The following is a 17,528-nucleotide window of genomic DNA, read 5'->3' on the forward strand; positions in this document are numbered from 1 at the left end:
TGGGACATTAGAACAAGCCAATGCTATGGTCCTATCCCAGCACTGATCTCTCTTGTTGGCATCTTCCATAATCAAGCTATATATATGGGCCAATCCTTTGTAAAGAGGTATTCACGAGACTAAAGGAGGAGTTTAAGTTATAAATGAATTATGAGTAAAAGTTCTTGTGGCCACCTGAATGAACTCACCCGAAGGAAGAAAGGAAACTTCCTGCCATAGAAGCCAACCCTAAAGAACTCAGGCTCCAGGCGCTGCTGCTCTATAATGTTGTCATAGTAGCTGGCTTCCATTTTCTGTGAACAAGAAAGATAATTGCCTCTAGGTTGGTTTGATTGCTGCTGGTGTCCAAAGTAACTTCTCCCAGGCCCATCTAACATTGTCTTCTGGAAAAGGATTAAGGCAACTTGATCTAGGTAAGAAAAATAAGTCCCTAGGTATGACCAGCCTCTCTCCAGGGAACTGCATCAAGAAAGAGGAAAATCCTCCTTCTTCATCACCACCTGATAGGGACAGGCAGGGAGAGGTATGTATTTAACAGGGATTCTTTCTGTCCAGAGACTTCTGATTTCTTTTCTCTTCTCTTTGTTTCTTTTCTTTTTACAAGTAGGCCTCACCCTTACTCTGCTTGCTTGTTCAGCTGATGCTTTACCACTTAAGAATCTTGGCCTCTGTTTCTCCTACCTTGTCCAAGGCACTAAATCAGGGGCCCATTTCACACAGAATGCTCGCTCAAACTGATGCTATGGAAATCCAGGCACCTTTGGGCACAGCTGGGGTGGAGGATGGGATAAAGCTCACCCGAATCCAGCTGAGGCTCTGGTAATCGTAGAGGCTCTCATACTGACATGCCAGCTCTCTGCATAGTGGGATCCCAAACTCCCAGCTCTGCATCAGAAATAGAAACAGTGATTCCATACTTTAGTCATCCTCAGAATGGCCTAAGCCTGTATCAAACACACCAGGGAACACAACAAAGGGCCTTCTGCTATCTCTGACTCATACCAAGGTACATAGGCCTCAAAACCAAATTAGGGAGCATGACACACAGCACTGCAGCTTTCTAGAGGAAGCATAGTTTTCTGGTCTCTACTCAGATGTTGCTGATTCTAGGCCTTCTCCTTTCAAGAACAGGTACTTTTCTGTATCTGTTTTCTGTTATTTATATAAAAACTTTTTTGGCTGTGTTAGTCTCAACTAGATGATAAACTGCATGGGAGCAGAAACTGTTCATTTACTTTAGCTTCAGACTCTAGAATGGTGCCACATATTTAATGAGTTAAGGAAGGGAGCACTGACCTTATCACTAGTATCATTTAAGTTCAGAAACAAGGAAATCAAAAAGAAAGAAGCTATCAAGAACTTGGTAGTTGGCTTGACAACTTCCTTTATGGAAAGATTTGAAGTTTAAATTAAGATGGAAATGATCCTTGGCCCTGTCAGATTTCAGGTTGTTTCTGTGAGTCTCCTGCTACAGCATATATAGGCCCACCAAACAGGTGCCTGAGGAAGGCTGCAGTGGAATTCATTAAGAGGCAATATTGTCCATTACACCTCTGTGTGTGTGTGTGTGTGTGTGTGTGTGTGTGAGAGAGAGAGAGAGAGAGAGAGAGACAGACAGACAGACAGAGAGAGAGAGGGAAAGGGAGAGGAGAGACTAAGGATTAAATTCAGGGCCTAAAACCTGTTAGGCCAGCACTCAAGCATCAGATCAGTACCCAGCATCCAGCTTCAATAATGACCAATATAAGACAAATCAAACATCATGTATATTATATCCATTTACTCCTCCCTATAGTTTCCTAAGTAAATCTTAGGTATTATGTAATTCTACCAATAAATACTGCAGTCTGATCTTTAAATAATAAGGACTATATTTTTCAGGACTGTACATTAAAAAATACTATCTGAAATAGCATCAAGGAGAAAGAAACCAGTTTTCTTTGAGATTGTATTTTTCTAAAAGAGCATATTATTTCTTTCCTTTAAAGAAATCAATGCCAGATGGGACTGAAACTGTAAGGCCCAATTAAAAAGACAAATAAGACAAGAATTTTAAATAGAGCCTGGCTCTCTGCCCAATACATTGCCTCTGCCTCAGTAAGCTAGAAAAACCTTACACCATCACATCAGTCCTCTTTCCAGCTCCCAAGTGCTTCTTAAGGAGGCTTCAGCCAAGGACCTCTAACAGGATGAAAGGTAGGTCTACAGGGTAGCTTAGCAATTCTGGCCAGTTTGTTAGGAGCTGTCCCATGGGTTACTGCTCACTTAGGTAATGAGGGCTCCAGGTGGGGTTATATAAAATCACTCTGCTTGCTGACAGTGGTTCCCAGCAAAACAGGTCTCCAATTTGGATAAATGTCCATCTGTCTTCTTGGTACCTCAGTCCTAATTTGTGCTGATCCAAGGTACCACCCTCCTTACCATATCTTTAGAGTAGAACAAGACCAAGAGTTTAATGACATTCTGCCAGTCTTCAGAGTATGTAAGGGCCTTGGAAAGCTGTCTCTGGACACAGGCAGAAAATGTTCTACAGGTATAATATATCCTTAGCTACTTCTTTTTTCTTGGTTTCTCTTCTTTAGGCAGGACACATGCTAACTATAAAATCCAATCACTTCTACTAGGCTCTGGAAGATTGTGTGTGTGTGTGTGTGTGTGTGTGTGTGTGTGTGTTTAAATGCATCTTAACCCAGGAAGCTGTTTCGAGGTGGGCTAGGTGTTGGTGTTTCACAGAGGGTCAGCTCTCCTACACCAGAAAAGGAGAGAGGAAAAGGACAGGGTATGGCAGACTGAGAGCTGAGAGACTTGAAGAATGTCCCTCATGAAAAGGTTTACCAAGCAATTTGCAAAACCAGCTGAGGGCTGCCTCTGACACCTACTGACACCTACCTTGCCTTTGTTGAAGTAGTGGATGATCTTCCGGCACAGACCCTCTTTCCGCTGCCACTCTGTCTGGGATGGGTAGTGGAGGAACTCTCGCAGCGGCCGATCCTCCCACTGCAGCAGCTCACAGTAAAGGAGCAGGGTGAAGGCAGCCTCTGTGAGGATAGACAGCATGAAGGCAGGCCCAGGAGTAGCCTGGTCCAGGCTAAGCAGAATACCAGGGCAAGGTATGCATATGCCAGGCTTTGGAAGGCCTAAGAAAAACTGTCCATGAGCAGTTACACACTAAACTGAGGATGCTCCGAACCTGAAGCACCACAGTGTAGGTTATCCTTGAGTCCTCAGAGGGATGGACAGGACGGAAGGAGAGTGAGACTGCCCAAGACAGTGGAGGACATAGCAGAAAGAGGGCGTTCTGCTTGCTTTTTCTCCATTTACCACAAAGAGGAGAAGGAACAAGGTTATGGGATAACATGGGTCCAACACTGTTGAGATCTATCAAATACCAGTTTGGAGCTTTTCTCTGCCAGCTGTGCAAATCCATCATTCTATCTTCAAGGACACTCACCTGTATAGTTTTCAGCCTGTAAATGCATGTCACAAAGCTTATGGATATATCGGATATACATTTCTTCCTTGTTAATTTCAGATTTGTAGAAGTTCTGTGTGAGAGAAAAACACACATGAGAAAGTCCGCCACCTGTGCGGGCCACATTTGAGTTCTACATTGAGCCAGTTAAAGTCTTAGATGTGCTGAGCAGGAGGAGGAAGACAGAGAGGTGCTGGAGGCATCAGAAATGGACCATTCAGATTGGACACTTGCTGGGGTTGAACCACTGAGTCTGTGGGAGTCCTAAGTGATATGAAAGAGGACATCCACCAGAGATTAGGGATCAGGGAAGGCTATAAATCAGGGTATGTGAGGATTGGCAGTACCTTTCCAAGAGGTGAGCCTAGAGCACTGCAGCAAAGCAAGGCTCTTTTATTCCTTTCTCAAGTGGGAATGTTTCTGATAAGGCTCAGCCTCCAAGATACCAGTAAATGAGTTGATACCAAAATTTTAGATCATGTAACTTGTTTGTTTTTGCCAGTCCTAGGGCTTGAACTAGGGGCCTGAGCACTGTCCCTGGCTTCTTTTTGCTCAAGGCTAGCACTCTGCCACTTGAGCCACAGCGCCACTTCTGGCCGTTTTCTATATATGTGGTGCTGGGGAATTGAACCCAGGGCTTCATGTATACAAGGCAAGCACTCTTGCCACTAGGCCATATCCCCAGCCCCCAGATCATGTAACTTGTATGTAGAAAGGTCAAGCCAATCAGTGAAGGATGAAACTATTCCCTTGGGTAGACAGGAGGAAGAGCCCATGTCCTCTCACCATTAGGTTAACAGTGCAGCCAATCTTCTTGTTCTCTGTTTCCTCTCCTTTCATGCAGTCCCTGGGAGAGAAAGCATACATTAGTGCCTGTGGTATGAAGTGGTACTCCCGGGGCAGTACACTGAACAGTACTGATCAAATTTCTGATAGGATGCTCTCCAACAGAAAGTACCTCTATAGACCTCTATAGAAAGCACTCTAAGTACCTTGGGGGCTTTGCCCGTATTTATTCCTGGGGCTCAAAGGTCTCCATCTTAATGTGCTACTTGTTCTGGTGGCCGAGTGCAAATCCAAGATATGATATCAGGACATTAAATTGCACCTAACAATATCCTTAGCGCAGGAGAATATGTCAATAAAGTATAAATTAAACAAAAAATAAATCCCCAAAAAGGGATGCATGAAGTTCTCTCTCTCTCTTTTTTTTTTTTGGTCAGTCGTGGGGCTTGAACTCTGGCCTGAGTGCTGTCCCTGAGCTAGAGCCAGTGCTATAGCCCTTGAAACACAGCGCCACTTCTGGTTTTCTGGTAACTAATTGGAGATAAGAGTCTCATGGAGTTTCCTGCCCAGGCTGTCTTTGAATTGTCATTTTCAGATCTCAGCCTCCTAAGTAGCTAGGATTACAGGTGTGAGCCACCGGCGCCCAGCATGAAGTTCTTTTTAATGGGCATTTCATTTTGTGGGAAACTATTGAATAGTAGCTAAGACCCTCTACTCAAGGCCCCAGCTTCAGAATCCTGTAGCCATAGCAAACATAGCATGGTTGATGGGCTCACCAAATAATTAGTATTTCTTGAAACCCTTTGGCATTTGTACATTGTGTAGCATTATTGCTTGGAGCTAAGTTTCAAGTCTGTCCTTCCTATTTGCTCTTCTTGACCTTTTTCTTGGCTTCTAAAGGTACCTTCAGCTACCACCTGAATGCTGTTGAGAATAATGAAAGCTTCTGTGGTTGGTTCATTGTTAAACTTTTGAACAACTTCAAAAGCCATAACTGGGAAGACAGGCTTTCATGAAAAATTTTTTCTAATGCAACTTGAGGTCCCAGGCTGGAAAGACTCCCAAGTCATGGGCTATGTGTCATCTCATCTGTTCATTTTGTGGAACAGAAATAGACTTTAAGCAAGAATAAATAATTAAAAAATGGGTGACCAAAAATCTTCCTTGGTTTTATTTTTGTATAGGTGACTCTGCTTATCTGCCACATGGCACTGAGAAAGGTGTGCCCCAAAGCATTACAGCTGCTTCCTGTCTCGCTCTAGAGATAGCTTTCTCTACTCCCTTACTGTGCCCATTCCTCCAAGCCTCGACTATTACAGATGGAAGAACTGATGGATGTCCCTGGGATGCCTCCTAAGTGCATTCTGGAAGCTTTGGTCTGCCCTTGAGGAAAGGTGCTCTGTCCCTTATTATTGGTAGATTTCTAATGACTAGTAATGGCATCTAGAACACAACAGTCCTCTATATAAAGGACATATAATCTTACTATGTAGCTCAGGCTAGACTTGAACTCAAGATCCTCCTGCCTCAGCCTCCCCACTGCTAGGATTAGAGGTATGTCTCATGTAGTCTGTTTTAAGTTCAATGGAATACCCTTGCAGGAGAGGTATCATACTAGTGAAGAGACTGGTCAGGTGGCTGAAAAAAAATACCTGTAGTCAAGAAGGCGTTCCATGAGGCGGGTGACTGAGGTAACAAAGGAAATGCCTGTCTCACGCCACGTTTCCTGTTCAACCTTCTCCAGTAGGCTATTGAAACAGATGAAGCAAATACAATTCATGAGCTATTTCTGGGCACAAAAGTAAGGTCTAAGAGCCTGTGGAGGGTATGATCAATCTGGAGACAGATTTGCCACACTGCAGTCTTACCTGGGGTATGGCCCAAACAGCTGGGTTCTACTCCATGAAGCAGAAAGCAAAGACAAGGAGGTTATTGGACTGGAAGCAACGAACGAACATATCTCCTATTTCCCTGTACATATCCCTAGGTGGAGGTGGGTATGGCCCAAAGCCTCAACCTCTTTACACATACACTTGGAGGTCTGTTTTCAATGAATAGCTGAGTAAGATAAGGGACCATGGAAGAATATATCTGGCTCTGCCAACTGCCTACCTGCCTCTATGGCCTGCAAGCACCCTCAGTGAACAGTCAAACCAAGCTCTTCATGTAAAAGCAAGGGAAGGATCCTCACCAGCCTCTGTTGCACAGCACAAGGGACAGAGACAAAGTCCAGGAGCTACATTCAGCCGAACACTTTCAAGGGATAGTGCCAAACAAACCAGCACAATGGTCAAGTCATTTTCTTTTTTCTTTTTTAATCTGTCAGTCTTATGCCCCATCACCTTGGGCATCATCTGGCTTCATCATAAAGCCTGGCTTTTGAGTTCCTTTGGTCTCTTCGAGGGGATGGTGACCTATTTCTGCTTGCTCTAATAATGAGCTCAGGTCCAGGTCTCACTCCACCCAACTACTCATAATTCCCTTTCATATTGCTTCTTGCTCTCTAAAGTTGTGAGAGTTGCCTAGAGTGATTGGCCCAACCAGAGGCCATCATTGAGGATTCAAACATCTGGCCTGGCTAATATTAATGCTTTTTCTGTAACACTTGTTTCCTTTCACAAGACCATATGCCTAGGCCAAAGTTTCAGGGAAAATGAGGTTCTCCTATGTCATCTATTTTGCTGGAGAGAGAAGGCAAGACCACCAACTCTGGCCTCTAAGTTACGCAAACAAGGCCACTGTACTAGCATGTCTTAAGCTGATTCACAGAGCTCTTTGGTCCTGGATGAGCATGGGAAATGCTGGTTACACTCTCATTTTGCAATGTTTTTATGCCCTCTTGCATGTTAAGGGCTTTGAGAAGTCCTTCAATACAGAAGTTTGTTCAATTTTGTTTAACCCAGTCTTTTCTAATCTAATTAGCCCATGATTCATTTTTTTCAATGTTCCTATAAAGTCTTCTCAAGGTAAACTGGAAAATGCTACTTCAGGCTGCTCAGTGGTCTTCAGTTCTCAGAATGACTTTTAAAAGGTTTCCAGGGCTAGAGGCATGGTTCAAGTGGTAGAGTGCCTGCCTAGCAAATGGGAAGCCCTGAGGTTCAAACTCTAGCAAGTGGTACTGGTTCATGTAATTAGTAACTGTGGGTTTTTATACTCTTTCTTTGTAGTGAAATTATTTACTAGTGCATTGTTTCTACAATTAGAAACATCTTTAGTTAAAAGAAACACTAGAGGACGGATTCATTTTCAAAAATTGCAATTATTTAAGTGTCAATTCATTAATAAATATTTAAAAGTAAGATAAATTAAGAATTTTCCTTCTTGAAACTAGAAGATCTGGGTCATCCTGTCAGAGACATAATGCCTTTTACTGGCCAGGCAACTGAGAAGAGGGCTTGCAAGCACTTCTCTAAGCCCAGGCTCATCACCTCTAAAGTGGGAAGGATGAGAATCTTTATTCTGCTCCCCTTACAGGCATGTTCTAAGCCAACACTCAGTATTTTTACTGAAAAAATACTTTAGCAATTTATCTTCAAAATGGTATTCAAAGAGAAAATATCAATGCTGGAAATGGGGAAAATCTAGAACCTAAGATTTCATTTTTAGAGCTTGAGATTTCATTTTTAGAAAGATACAAGAGCATCATCACTATAGACGAGAGGCCACAGTTTCCCTACGTACCTCTTTCAGTGTTAAGCCTTAGAAGACTTGCCTCAAGGCTGTTAGCTTCCAACAACTCAAGAAGGAAACCACAAAATGGTGGTCCTGGGGGAACCCTGACATCATTTAATTCTATCTCCTTTCACAGACTAGAAAATGGCTTGGCGAGACAGTATAAATAATTCAAGAGCCCACTGTAGTGTTTACCAAGCTGATTGCAATGTCTTACAAAGCAGGGCAAACAAGAGCCCCTCTTTTAGAGGAGAATTCCAATCCTTTTCCAGAAATGTCAGTTTAGAGCACTAACCCAAGTCTCCATGAATAATTGGCCTAACTGGATGCATTGCGTATTACAAAGACAAACAACGACCCTGTTCTTGTCATCTAGGAGCTGAGATATTGTCTCTTCTTAGCTCTTTAGGCAACTGTGGCCATCTCCGGAAAGAGCCTGCTTTCTTGTTGACAGAAAGCACACACTACTACGACCAGGTGCCAGGTCTTTTCTCACTCCCAACCTCTGAAGCCAGCACAGGCAGGCTTTCTACCTTTCACTGGCCCATTTCACCCACTCTCCAGATTTGGGGTTCCTGGGACTGAGGCAGCTTACAGCAGGCCGAAGAGCTCCCTGTAGCTCTCATCACCTTTCCCTTCTGACACCATGCTGTCCAGCTTGTCAATCAGCTCGGCCTCCACCTAGAAGAAAATAGACTTCATAAACACAAACTGAACTCAGAGAATGAGAAATCTCTAGTCTCTTTGCTGGGTGAAGATCATGAAAAACCTTTTCACATTTTATTCTTGCTCCAAGCTAATTCCAGGGAAAACAAGATCTCCTTTGCAGCACCAAGAAACAACCTCTGTCTCCAATTAGCAAGGCCTCCCATCCTAGTGGTTTAAAGAGGACACGGGACTTAAAATTTTAAGGTACTCTTGAAGGTACTAAGTGCCTGTGCTTCTACCACTTGAGGCATGCCTGTAGGCTCTTTTTCCATTTTTTCTCCCTCAAGGTAGGGACTCACTTTAAGCCCAAGCCAGCCTGGGCTTTGAATTCTTCTGCTCATGCCTCCCCATGTCACGGTTTATGACAAGAACATGTCACTGTGTTCTGATACTGTAGCTGGGATAACAGGCATGTGCCAACATGTTCAGCCACTGGTTGAGATGAAGTCTCACAAACTTTTTGCCTGGGTTGGTCTCACACTTTAATTGTCTGATCTTCTCCCCAAGCAGCTAGGATTATAGGCTTGAACCACTGTACCCAGTTTACAGAAGATTTTCAATTGGACAGAACCTTTCAGTTATTGCTCTTCTTTCCTGGGTTACTAGAATCTTATTCACAAAGTCCTTGTGTATGCCTACATCTTGAAGTATTTCTCCTATGTTTTCCTCAGTAGTTTCTAAGTTTCAGTTCTATGTTAGGTCTCTGATCCATTCACAGTTAATTTTTTTTTTTGCCAGTCCTGGGGCTTGGACTCAGAGCCTGAGCACTGCCCTGGATTCTTTTTGCTTAAGGCTGGCACTCTACCACTTGAGCCACTTGAGTGGCTCAATGGCCTTTTCTGTTTAATGTGGTGCTAAGGAATTGAACCCAGGGCTTCATGCACACTAAGCAAGTACTCTACCACTAAGCCACATTCTCAGCCCTAACAGTTAATTTTTATACAGAGTAATATCATATAAGGATATCCAGTTTTCCCTCCTATATGCATGTTTTTGTTTCCATTGTCAAGAATCAGCTGTAGCTGCTCAGACCAACAAACAGAAATTCTCATCTCAAAGCAGAATAAATCAAAGAGGACACTTTGTGCTACTGGCAAATTATTTCTTTTACAAGCTAAGACTGATGTCCCTAACAATGGCCTGTATTGATCCTAGTACTATTCCCTGGAGCTACAAGATATAAAGGCAGGAATCATCTCCACCACTTTAGTAGTGGAAGAAGTATTGCACAAGGGGCTAGCATAAAGCACTCAGTCAGAACTATCTTACATCCACGAATCTGGGAAATTCTGGGCTATTCTATTTGGTCTGGCTCCAGCGTTAAAAATGCCTTCACTATGCTGGGAGGGGACATAAACAGCAGAAGGGGCAAATTTGACCAAAGTACATTGTATACATGGATGGAAATACCACACTGAAACTCCTTTGTACAATTAATATACACTAATTAAAAAAAGAGGAAAAAAGAAAAAAATAAATTGCCAACTTACTTTCCTTTAAAAAAAATGTCTGGACCATACAGTGGAGGAAGGACAACATGCTCCCAGGGCCATCTCCTGAGTGAAACTAGGAGGGTACAGTCTTAGTTATTCTTTACTTCATCAAAAGTTCCTTTCGTGTGATGTTAGTCCCTTTCCTCTGAGTGTGTGTGTGTGTGTGTGTGTGTGTGTGTGTGTGTGTGTGTGTGTTTGAGGTAGTCCTGGAGTTTCAACTCAGGATCCTGTGCTTGCCAGGGAAGTGCTCTAACACTTTGAGCCATGCCCCAGACCTTTTTATGTTAATTATTTTCTTGAATAGGGTCTCACGTTCATGTACAGGCTGGCATGGACATCAATCCTCCAATGTACACTTTCCATTTAGCTGGAATGACAGATGCGCCACCATGCCCAGCTTTTATTGGTTGAGATGGTGGTCTTACTAACTTGTTGCCCAGGCTGGTCTCAAACAGCGGTCCTCCCAATCTTAGCTTCCCCAGTACAGCTAGGAATACAGGTGTGATCCACCTGGTTTTCCTGATTCTTTTCTTGCTTCTAACTTGATGAAGGTAATCTACAAATCAATTATGGCCAGCAAGTAAGGGAAAATCCTCGAACAGGATTCAATGACCGCAATACAGCCCATTACTACTGGAACCACAACCTGACCATTTGAGCCACGTGCCTGAGAAGAATGGGTCCATTCCAGAGAACAACATCCTGAAGACAGTCAGGTGTCATTTTACCTGTTTGAAGTTGCCATTTTTCCTCTGCTCCCAGTCCATCATGTCATGAAAGATGGGGATCATAATATTCCGCACTTCTGGCTGTGGGACCAGTGTTACACCCAAGAAAGGACCAATCATTCCAGGAATAAAGTGGATCTTATGTTCACCTGTACAAAAAACAACAACGAACAGATACTAGTGTATTTCTGCACTGTCTCTTCCATAGAAGATTACCAGGTGGGTCACAGTGTGGTTTATACTGGGGCTGGGAATGCAGCTCAGTGGTATAGTGTTTGCCTAACACCACTCTGACTTTGATCACTGTCTCTGAGTTTCAGCACTGAACAAAATCCCTGCCCCCTCAACATTGCCAGTTTATTTGTAAACTTCTAAAAGTAAAGTCAGCTCTCTTCTGTTGTTTTCTGAGGTATTCCTCCACTTTTTAGAGTTCATGGGTAAAACTGGTCTGGCCAAGTTAAAGCAGATGTTTAACATTTATGAAGTTTTTTTTTTCCCCAAGTAATCTGGAAAGTTACATAAACCACTGAAAAATCCCTGAAGTCAAGGAATAATGTTTGCTATTCTATACAGAAGATATCTGATGAGCATGTGCTAAGTTTCAGATGGTCTATTTCCAGCATTTATTTAGCAAGGAAAATCCATATATTTCTGTTTAAACACAACAGGGGATTCTCTAGGGATTCTACCTCTAGCACAGAGAAATTATTTGTAAGACTGACTATGTAGTCCCTGGTTCGAGCTACCAGGTCTGAAATACATGGGCCTTCCTTTCTGACCCGGCAAGAACCTATGGCACAATTTTACCCAGATGGCTAGCTTGGTGTGTCTTTGTCTACTCCCTAATTCTGCCTGTCTTCAGATTATATTTCTGATGGTGACACTATATCTACCAAGATCTTATCAGTTAATCCTCTAACTTCTTTTATGAGGCTTTCCCATGAAAAGTGACTGATGTGGGTTCTACTCTGATTGGCCTACAATCTGACAAGAGTATGCCAGAAACCAGGGCCAGCCCCCAAGACCATTCATTGGACAAAATTCTTCCTTCTTGCAATAGTGAAGCAGAGAGAATTATCACTAGAGCTCTGCTTTAGTACTTTAGAGACTAAGGAGAAGATAAACTGTGGACCAGTACAATAATTGCTACAGCCAAATAAAACCAATTCTTAGGAATGAGGGGATAGTTCCACTGAAATCAGTAAATCAATAATGACTTCACAGAGGCAAGTAATTTCTTCCATTTTGAAAACCTACCTCAGAGAGAAATAGCATACTTCACATGAAGCAGTAACATCTTCTCAAGCTTCCTGACAGAATGCTCAGATACCAACAGTATCACGGGCTGGCCCAAATCAGTTTGACATAAGGATGTTAATCAAGGCAACTTAAGGATTCTACCAGAAACAATGATCTGACAACACATGTGTGTGTGTGTGTGTGTGTGTGTGTGTGTGTGTGTGTGTGTGTGTGTGTGTCTCTCTCTCTCTCTCTCTCTCTCTCTCTCTCTCTCTCTCTCTGTCCTGGGGCTTCAACGCTGGAGCTGGTGCTGTCCTTCGGTTTTTGTTCTGAAGGCTAGTACTCTTCCACCTGGGCCACAGCTCTACTTCTTTTTTTTTTTTTTGGCCAGTCCTGGGCCTTGGACTCAGGGCCTGAGCACTGTCCCTGGCTTCTTCCCGCTCAAGGCTAGCACTCTGCCACTTGAGCCACAGCGCCGCTTCTGGCCGTTTTCTGTATATGTGGTGCTGGGGAACCGAACCTAGGGCCTCATGTATCCGAGGCAGGCACTCTTGCCACTAGGCTATATCCCCAGCCCACAGCTCTACTTCTGGCTTCTTGATAGCTAAATGGAGATATGAGCCTCATGGACTTTCCTGCCAGCTTCAAACTGTGAACTTCAGATCTCAGCCTCCTGAGCAGCTAGTATTATAGGCATGAGCCACTAGTGCCTGGCTTAATCTGACAACTTTAGATCCAAAGTAGTGGCTATTTTAGAAGTTGTAGAATGGAGGAAAGCCAAAATAATCTTATCCATAGGTTGCAAACTCTTACATGTTCCTTAATGCAATTAGTGTCATGTACATGATGTGGATGCATGAATACTAGAGATCCAAGAAGTATTCCAACCACTATTAAAGTTCAGAGCAGTCACTGTTCATATGCTAGGTACCCTCACAATCTACACTTTTGAGCCTGCAGCATCTAGACTAGGACATATAAAAGAGAGTATCTTATCTGTATTCTCAAACTGGAAAAAATGTACTAGATACTTTTATTCCCCTTTGATTTTAGTTCTCACAACAGAGACTGTACTACTATGCAGTACTGGGGTCTTAGCCAGACACTCTCTGCCAAGAGCTTTACGCACATGTGCTACATCATCCATCTGAGGTGTTATGTTCAAAGTTACAGAAGGATTTTGAGGCCTGAATTAACTTCTTAGGTGGAAGTTATTAGTCCTGTTTTTTAAAATTCTGCAATATGTGGGAAAGCAAAAGGGAGAAAAGACTTACCCAAATTCTGCCACATGCTGAAGAGTTCATAAGCCATCATCACACGCATGTCCCCATACCTAGGAATAGTGACACAGGAGTCAACTGTTAGTGCAGGAAGGTTCAGAAAGGCAGGCCAATGAGGTCAATACTTCAGCAAATTTTTTTCTAATGCATCTCAAAATATTAAGCTATTTGGTTCTCAAATAAATTTCTCACATTGGGAAACTACCAACCATGAGAACCTTGTAAGTTTCTGAAGGATCCTGTCATGAAATTGTAGTTCCATCTGGGCAAGTGGCAGGAAGATGAACAGGAGACATCTGACTTACTTATCTAGAATCTTCTTCCTCTTGGCTGGGGTAATGATTTCTAGCTGAAGGCTTGGCTGATTTATGAACAGAACTGCCAGGCTAAAGTAAGAATTCCACACCTAGAAAGACAGAGAAAGAATAATCATGGGACAGCCTAAGTCCTTAAGCTTGCAAGGAGAGTTATTAAAATACATCCATGTAGCACAGATTCTGTTTTATAACCTTAAGATCCTAATTTGTTTTTCCTTTTAAGTATCTTTGCAAACAGGGCTTTTTTTTTTCTTTCTGGACTCTTTCTGAAGCCAAAAGTGTTGGATCTGAACTAGAAAGCATACTCATAAATGTCTAGCTCTCAACACTTCAAAAATGGAGGCTCCAAGGTCATATTCTCATTACTATCAGGTGCAGAGGCTCTTGGATACTATGAATATATTAGTGAAGCAAAAAGCAATGAGCATTTTTTTAACTTGCTAGGGGTATCATAGTATTGATGGATTTTGTGAGCTCCTACCTTGAAGTCAAAATCTGTCTCTGTGAAATTCTTGTGTAGTGCAGAAGACAGGTACTGGACAGTAGTGACTATAATACTGAAACAAGTAAAGCATTGGCAGAATTAAAAGACTAAATAATGGCATCTGATTGCTTAGTATCTATGGTCTGTCAGCAAAATACCAAGACAGCTTGCTCCTATGCAAGACATGACTATAAAGAACAGAAAAGGTAGAATACACTCCATAGAAAACCAGTCTTGGAGAAATGCTCCATAGTAAGGTAGCATAGGGCTTCAGTGTGTCCTTGATACTACTTCTCTTTGGACTGTATAGTTCTTTAATATTTCTTCTAGCTCAAACATTAATTTCTAGTATTTTGGGGTCTTTGGATCATCAAAACATATATGATCATTTTGTAGGTATCGGGGCATAATTTTATTATTTTACTTAATAGGAGCTTATAGTTACTAATTATTAATTACTATGCTTCCCTCTGGCATAAAACTAGTATTTTTATCTATGAGTCATTTGAATTTAGCCTATGGTCTAGACTGTTACTCTTAATCTTAGCCTGGACATATATAAAAGGCAACAAGTTGAACAAGAAATATACTCACTACTGCCTTACATATGAATCTGTAACCCCTCTGTACCACACTTTGACAATAAAGAAAAAAGTTTAATAAGAAAAAAAGGCGATGGAAGACTACTCTGCTGTGACTGAGATCATGGGTTGAAGTAGAAAAGAAAGTGTGGTATGGACAGTGAGAGCTTGACTGCAGAGGTCCTTGGCTATGCAGTCTAAAAAGGGGCCACTTGAGCTTTAGTGCAGAAAAGGGATACAATGCATTAGAGAGACTAGATCAGCAGCAGAGGGGTGATAAAATTGAAAGGTAAAAGCTTTGAAAGAGGCTGTTCCTGAAGGACAGACTGTGTGAGGCCTAAAGTGCTAATTCAGATGGAAGACCTAGTATTTGAGCAAATATCCGTGCAACTTTATAGCCATTCTTTTGCTATGTTCTGGACAAAACACACTGCAGTTTTTTGAGGGTAAAGTGCTGTACAAAATGTATAAAGTGGAAAAATCATGCTGGTTTGCTAATATATCTAATCTAAGCCACTTTACTACAATCTGTACAATTCCAACATAAAATGAGGGTCAGTGGGAGCAGGCAGTAATCTAAAGAGTGGAGGCTAAGTAGCCTTGAGGTGAGAAATAAAAAAAGCCAGCTCCTTACCACATACATCACTCATCTGGTTTGTCAAGAGGAGGCACAGGCTAGAAATATGAATGGGTATAGATACATTAAGGATAGACTTAGAATGAATTCAGTGTCCAGATCTCTACAGCCCGGTCTCAGGTGAGTAATTATTAGCATTAGTCACTGGAAACAAGCACTGTCTGGCAGATAAAACAACTCAAATTGAGAGCTTAGTAGACTGCCTAAAGTTATAGAAGAACAAAGGCCACTAGCTCCTGGAGAGGCCTTTTCCTAACAACCCTTCCCTTGGGTATATTTTGTACAGTTAACATTTAAATGTTCTATTTCCACTACACAAATTATCTGCCATGAACTTAGGCTCCATTTGTAAAACAACAAAAAACTTTTCTTTTTCCTTTGTCTTTAGAGTCAATGGGCCAATGGTCAAGTCTTAATACAATCTCTACTGTTTTCCTTTTGCCAGATCTTCTTTCTCTCTAGTTTGGCCTTTATCCTTTTCTTGGTCTCTCTCTCCCTTTCTCTCTCTCTCAATCTGTTTTTTTTTTCTTTTTCTCTCTCTCTCAATCTGAGAAGAGCTCTGCCATTATAGGGCCCTTCCTTACTCACTTGCTTGTAAGCAGCCGCATTACCATCCAATCCCGAGGGAAAACACTCATCTTCATCAGGTTTCGGAACACACAGAAAATCTTCAGCAAGAATTCCTGACCACAAGGGAAAGAGGATCTTTAAATCAACATGATAAATTTCATCATGGTAGACAGCTTGCCTAGCATTATGTGAGGCCTTTGGGCTTAATCTCCAGGACTGTCAAAAATGAAAACAAACAAAAAAACTCACACCCAAATTCTGCCAGAGCAAACCAGGTCAAAAATAAATAAACCAAATGTTTTCAATAAGATTAACAGATAATGTCACTGAAAGTATACTTGGAAAAGAGATTGCTCTATTAGAAGAGGGGAAGTTTCCAAGCCCACTGACTTTCCCAGAAACTATGAATATAGATGAAATGAATTTTTAAGTAATCTATGAAAGAAGATACAAGTAGCAGGCCATATAAAGATTTACTGAAGACAGAAGACAAAGCAGGATTCAAGGGAAGAGGGCAAATAAGCTGGCAGGGATGTTGAAAGATGGGAACTTAAGGCTCAATGGGAGGTATTCATCCAGGGTATTTACATCCCCAAATTGGGCAAGGGTTCTAATTCAGAACTGGATGTACGGTTACCTAGCAACCACACAATTATTTTGTTTTAACATTATCACTCAAGCCTAGAAACACAGGGTTTGGCTTGGTCTTATAATTAAAAGATCTTATGTTCTTTTTTTTTTTTTTTTTTTTTTTTGCAAGTCCAGGGTCTTGAACCCAAGGCCTGGGCACTGTCCTTGAGCTTCTTTTTGCTCAAGGCTAGCACTCTACCACTTGAGCCACAAGGCCACTTCTGGCCTTTTCTGTTTATGTGGTACTGAGGATTCATACCCAGGACTTCCTGCATGCAAGCCGAACAAACACTCTACCACTAATCCACATCCCCAGCTCTATGGTCCCTCCCTTTTTAAGGCATTCTTCCTAGGTAACAAACTTACAAAAACAAATTTAAAAAAAAACAAACAGGCATTTTTCTATTCCCGGACCTAATTACTCCTCTGGGGTGATGTTTCTCATTTAACATCTATAAAAAGAAGTGAGGGTAATGAAAAGAATGTGCAGGTCTGTACATTCTTGAACAGTCGATTGGTTCTAGTGATTTTTCAGCCTTATTTCTTGCTTCTACCTCAGCTTCTGAACCTAGTTTAATTTTTGATATATTTTCTAACTTCTTTATCATCTTTCCCTAGCTATCTTGTCTCATTATCAGCAGACATACTGGTGGCCAGAAGGCGGATATATTCAAAGTGCTAAAAGAAGACTGTCAATCAAGAATGCTGTATCTATTAAAACTGTTATTCCAAAAAGAAGAAGAAATTAACACCTTCTCAGATAAACAAAATCCTGTAAGAAAGACTTCAATTGTTCCTTAAATTGTAATAAAAGAACAATAACTTGAATCCACACAAGAAAAAATACACACAAAAGTGTTTTGAGGAAACTGTAATTTGTATGACAATCATAACACAAAGGAAAGGGAAATGCTAAAGAATTATATTTGAG

General features: G+C 41.8%; 1 protein-coding gene across 1 annotated transcript in view; it reads right to left on the reverse strand.

Annotated features, from left to right (window-relative positions):
* Positions 1 to 17,528, reverse strand: part of Dock3 (dedicator of cytokinesis 3) — a 136,316-nt gene that overhangs the window by 21,040 nt on the left and 97,748 nt on the right. Inside the window, exons 27-39 of the mRNA XM_048334474.1 lie at positions 15,986 to 16,080; positions 14,177 to 14,252; positions 13,684 to 13,784; positions 13,373 to 13,431; positions 10,860 to 11,008; positions 8,526 to 8,611; positions 6,127 to 6,153; positions 5,911 to 6,006; positions 4,259 to 4,319; positions 3,452 to 3,545; positions 2,890 to 3,038; positions 799 to 885; positions 189 to 293 (exon numbers count right to left, since the gene is read on the reverse strand). Coding sequence (XP_048190431.1) covers positions 189 to 293; positions 799 to 885; positions 2,890 to 3,038; positions 3,452 to 3,545; positions 4,259 to 4,319; positions 5,911 to 6,006; positions 6,127 to 6,153; positions 8,526 to 8,611; positions 10,860 to 11,008; positions 13,373 to 13,431; positions 13,684 to 13,784; positions 14,177 to 14,252; positions 15,986 to 16,080 — 1,185 coding nt within the window. The remainder of the gene's footprint in view (positions 1 to 188; positions 294 to 798; positions 886 to 2,889; positions 3,039 to 3,451; positions 3,546 to 4,258; positions 4,320 to 5,910; positions 6,007 to 6,126; positions 6,154 to 8,525; positions 8,612 to 10,859; positions 11,009 to 13,372; positions 13,432 to 13,683; positions 13,785 to 14,176; positions 14,253 to 15,985; positions 16,081 to 17,528) is intronic.

The sequence above is a fragment of the Perognathus longimembris genome, chromosome 26 (assembly GCF_023159225.1).
Source record: "Perognathus longimembris pacificus isolate PPM17 chromosome 26, ASM2315922v1, whole genome shotgun sequence".
Taxonomy (NCBI): Eukaryota; Metazoa; Chordata; class Mammalia; order Rodentia; family Heteromyidae; genus Perognathus; species Perognathus longimembris.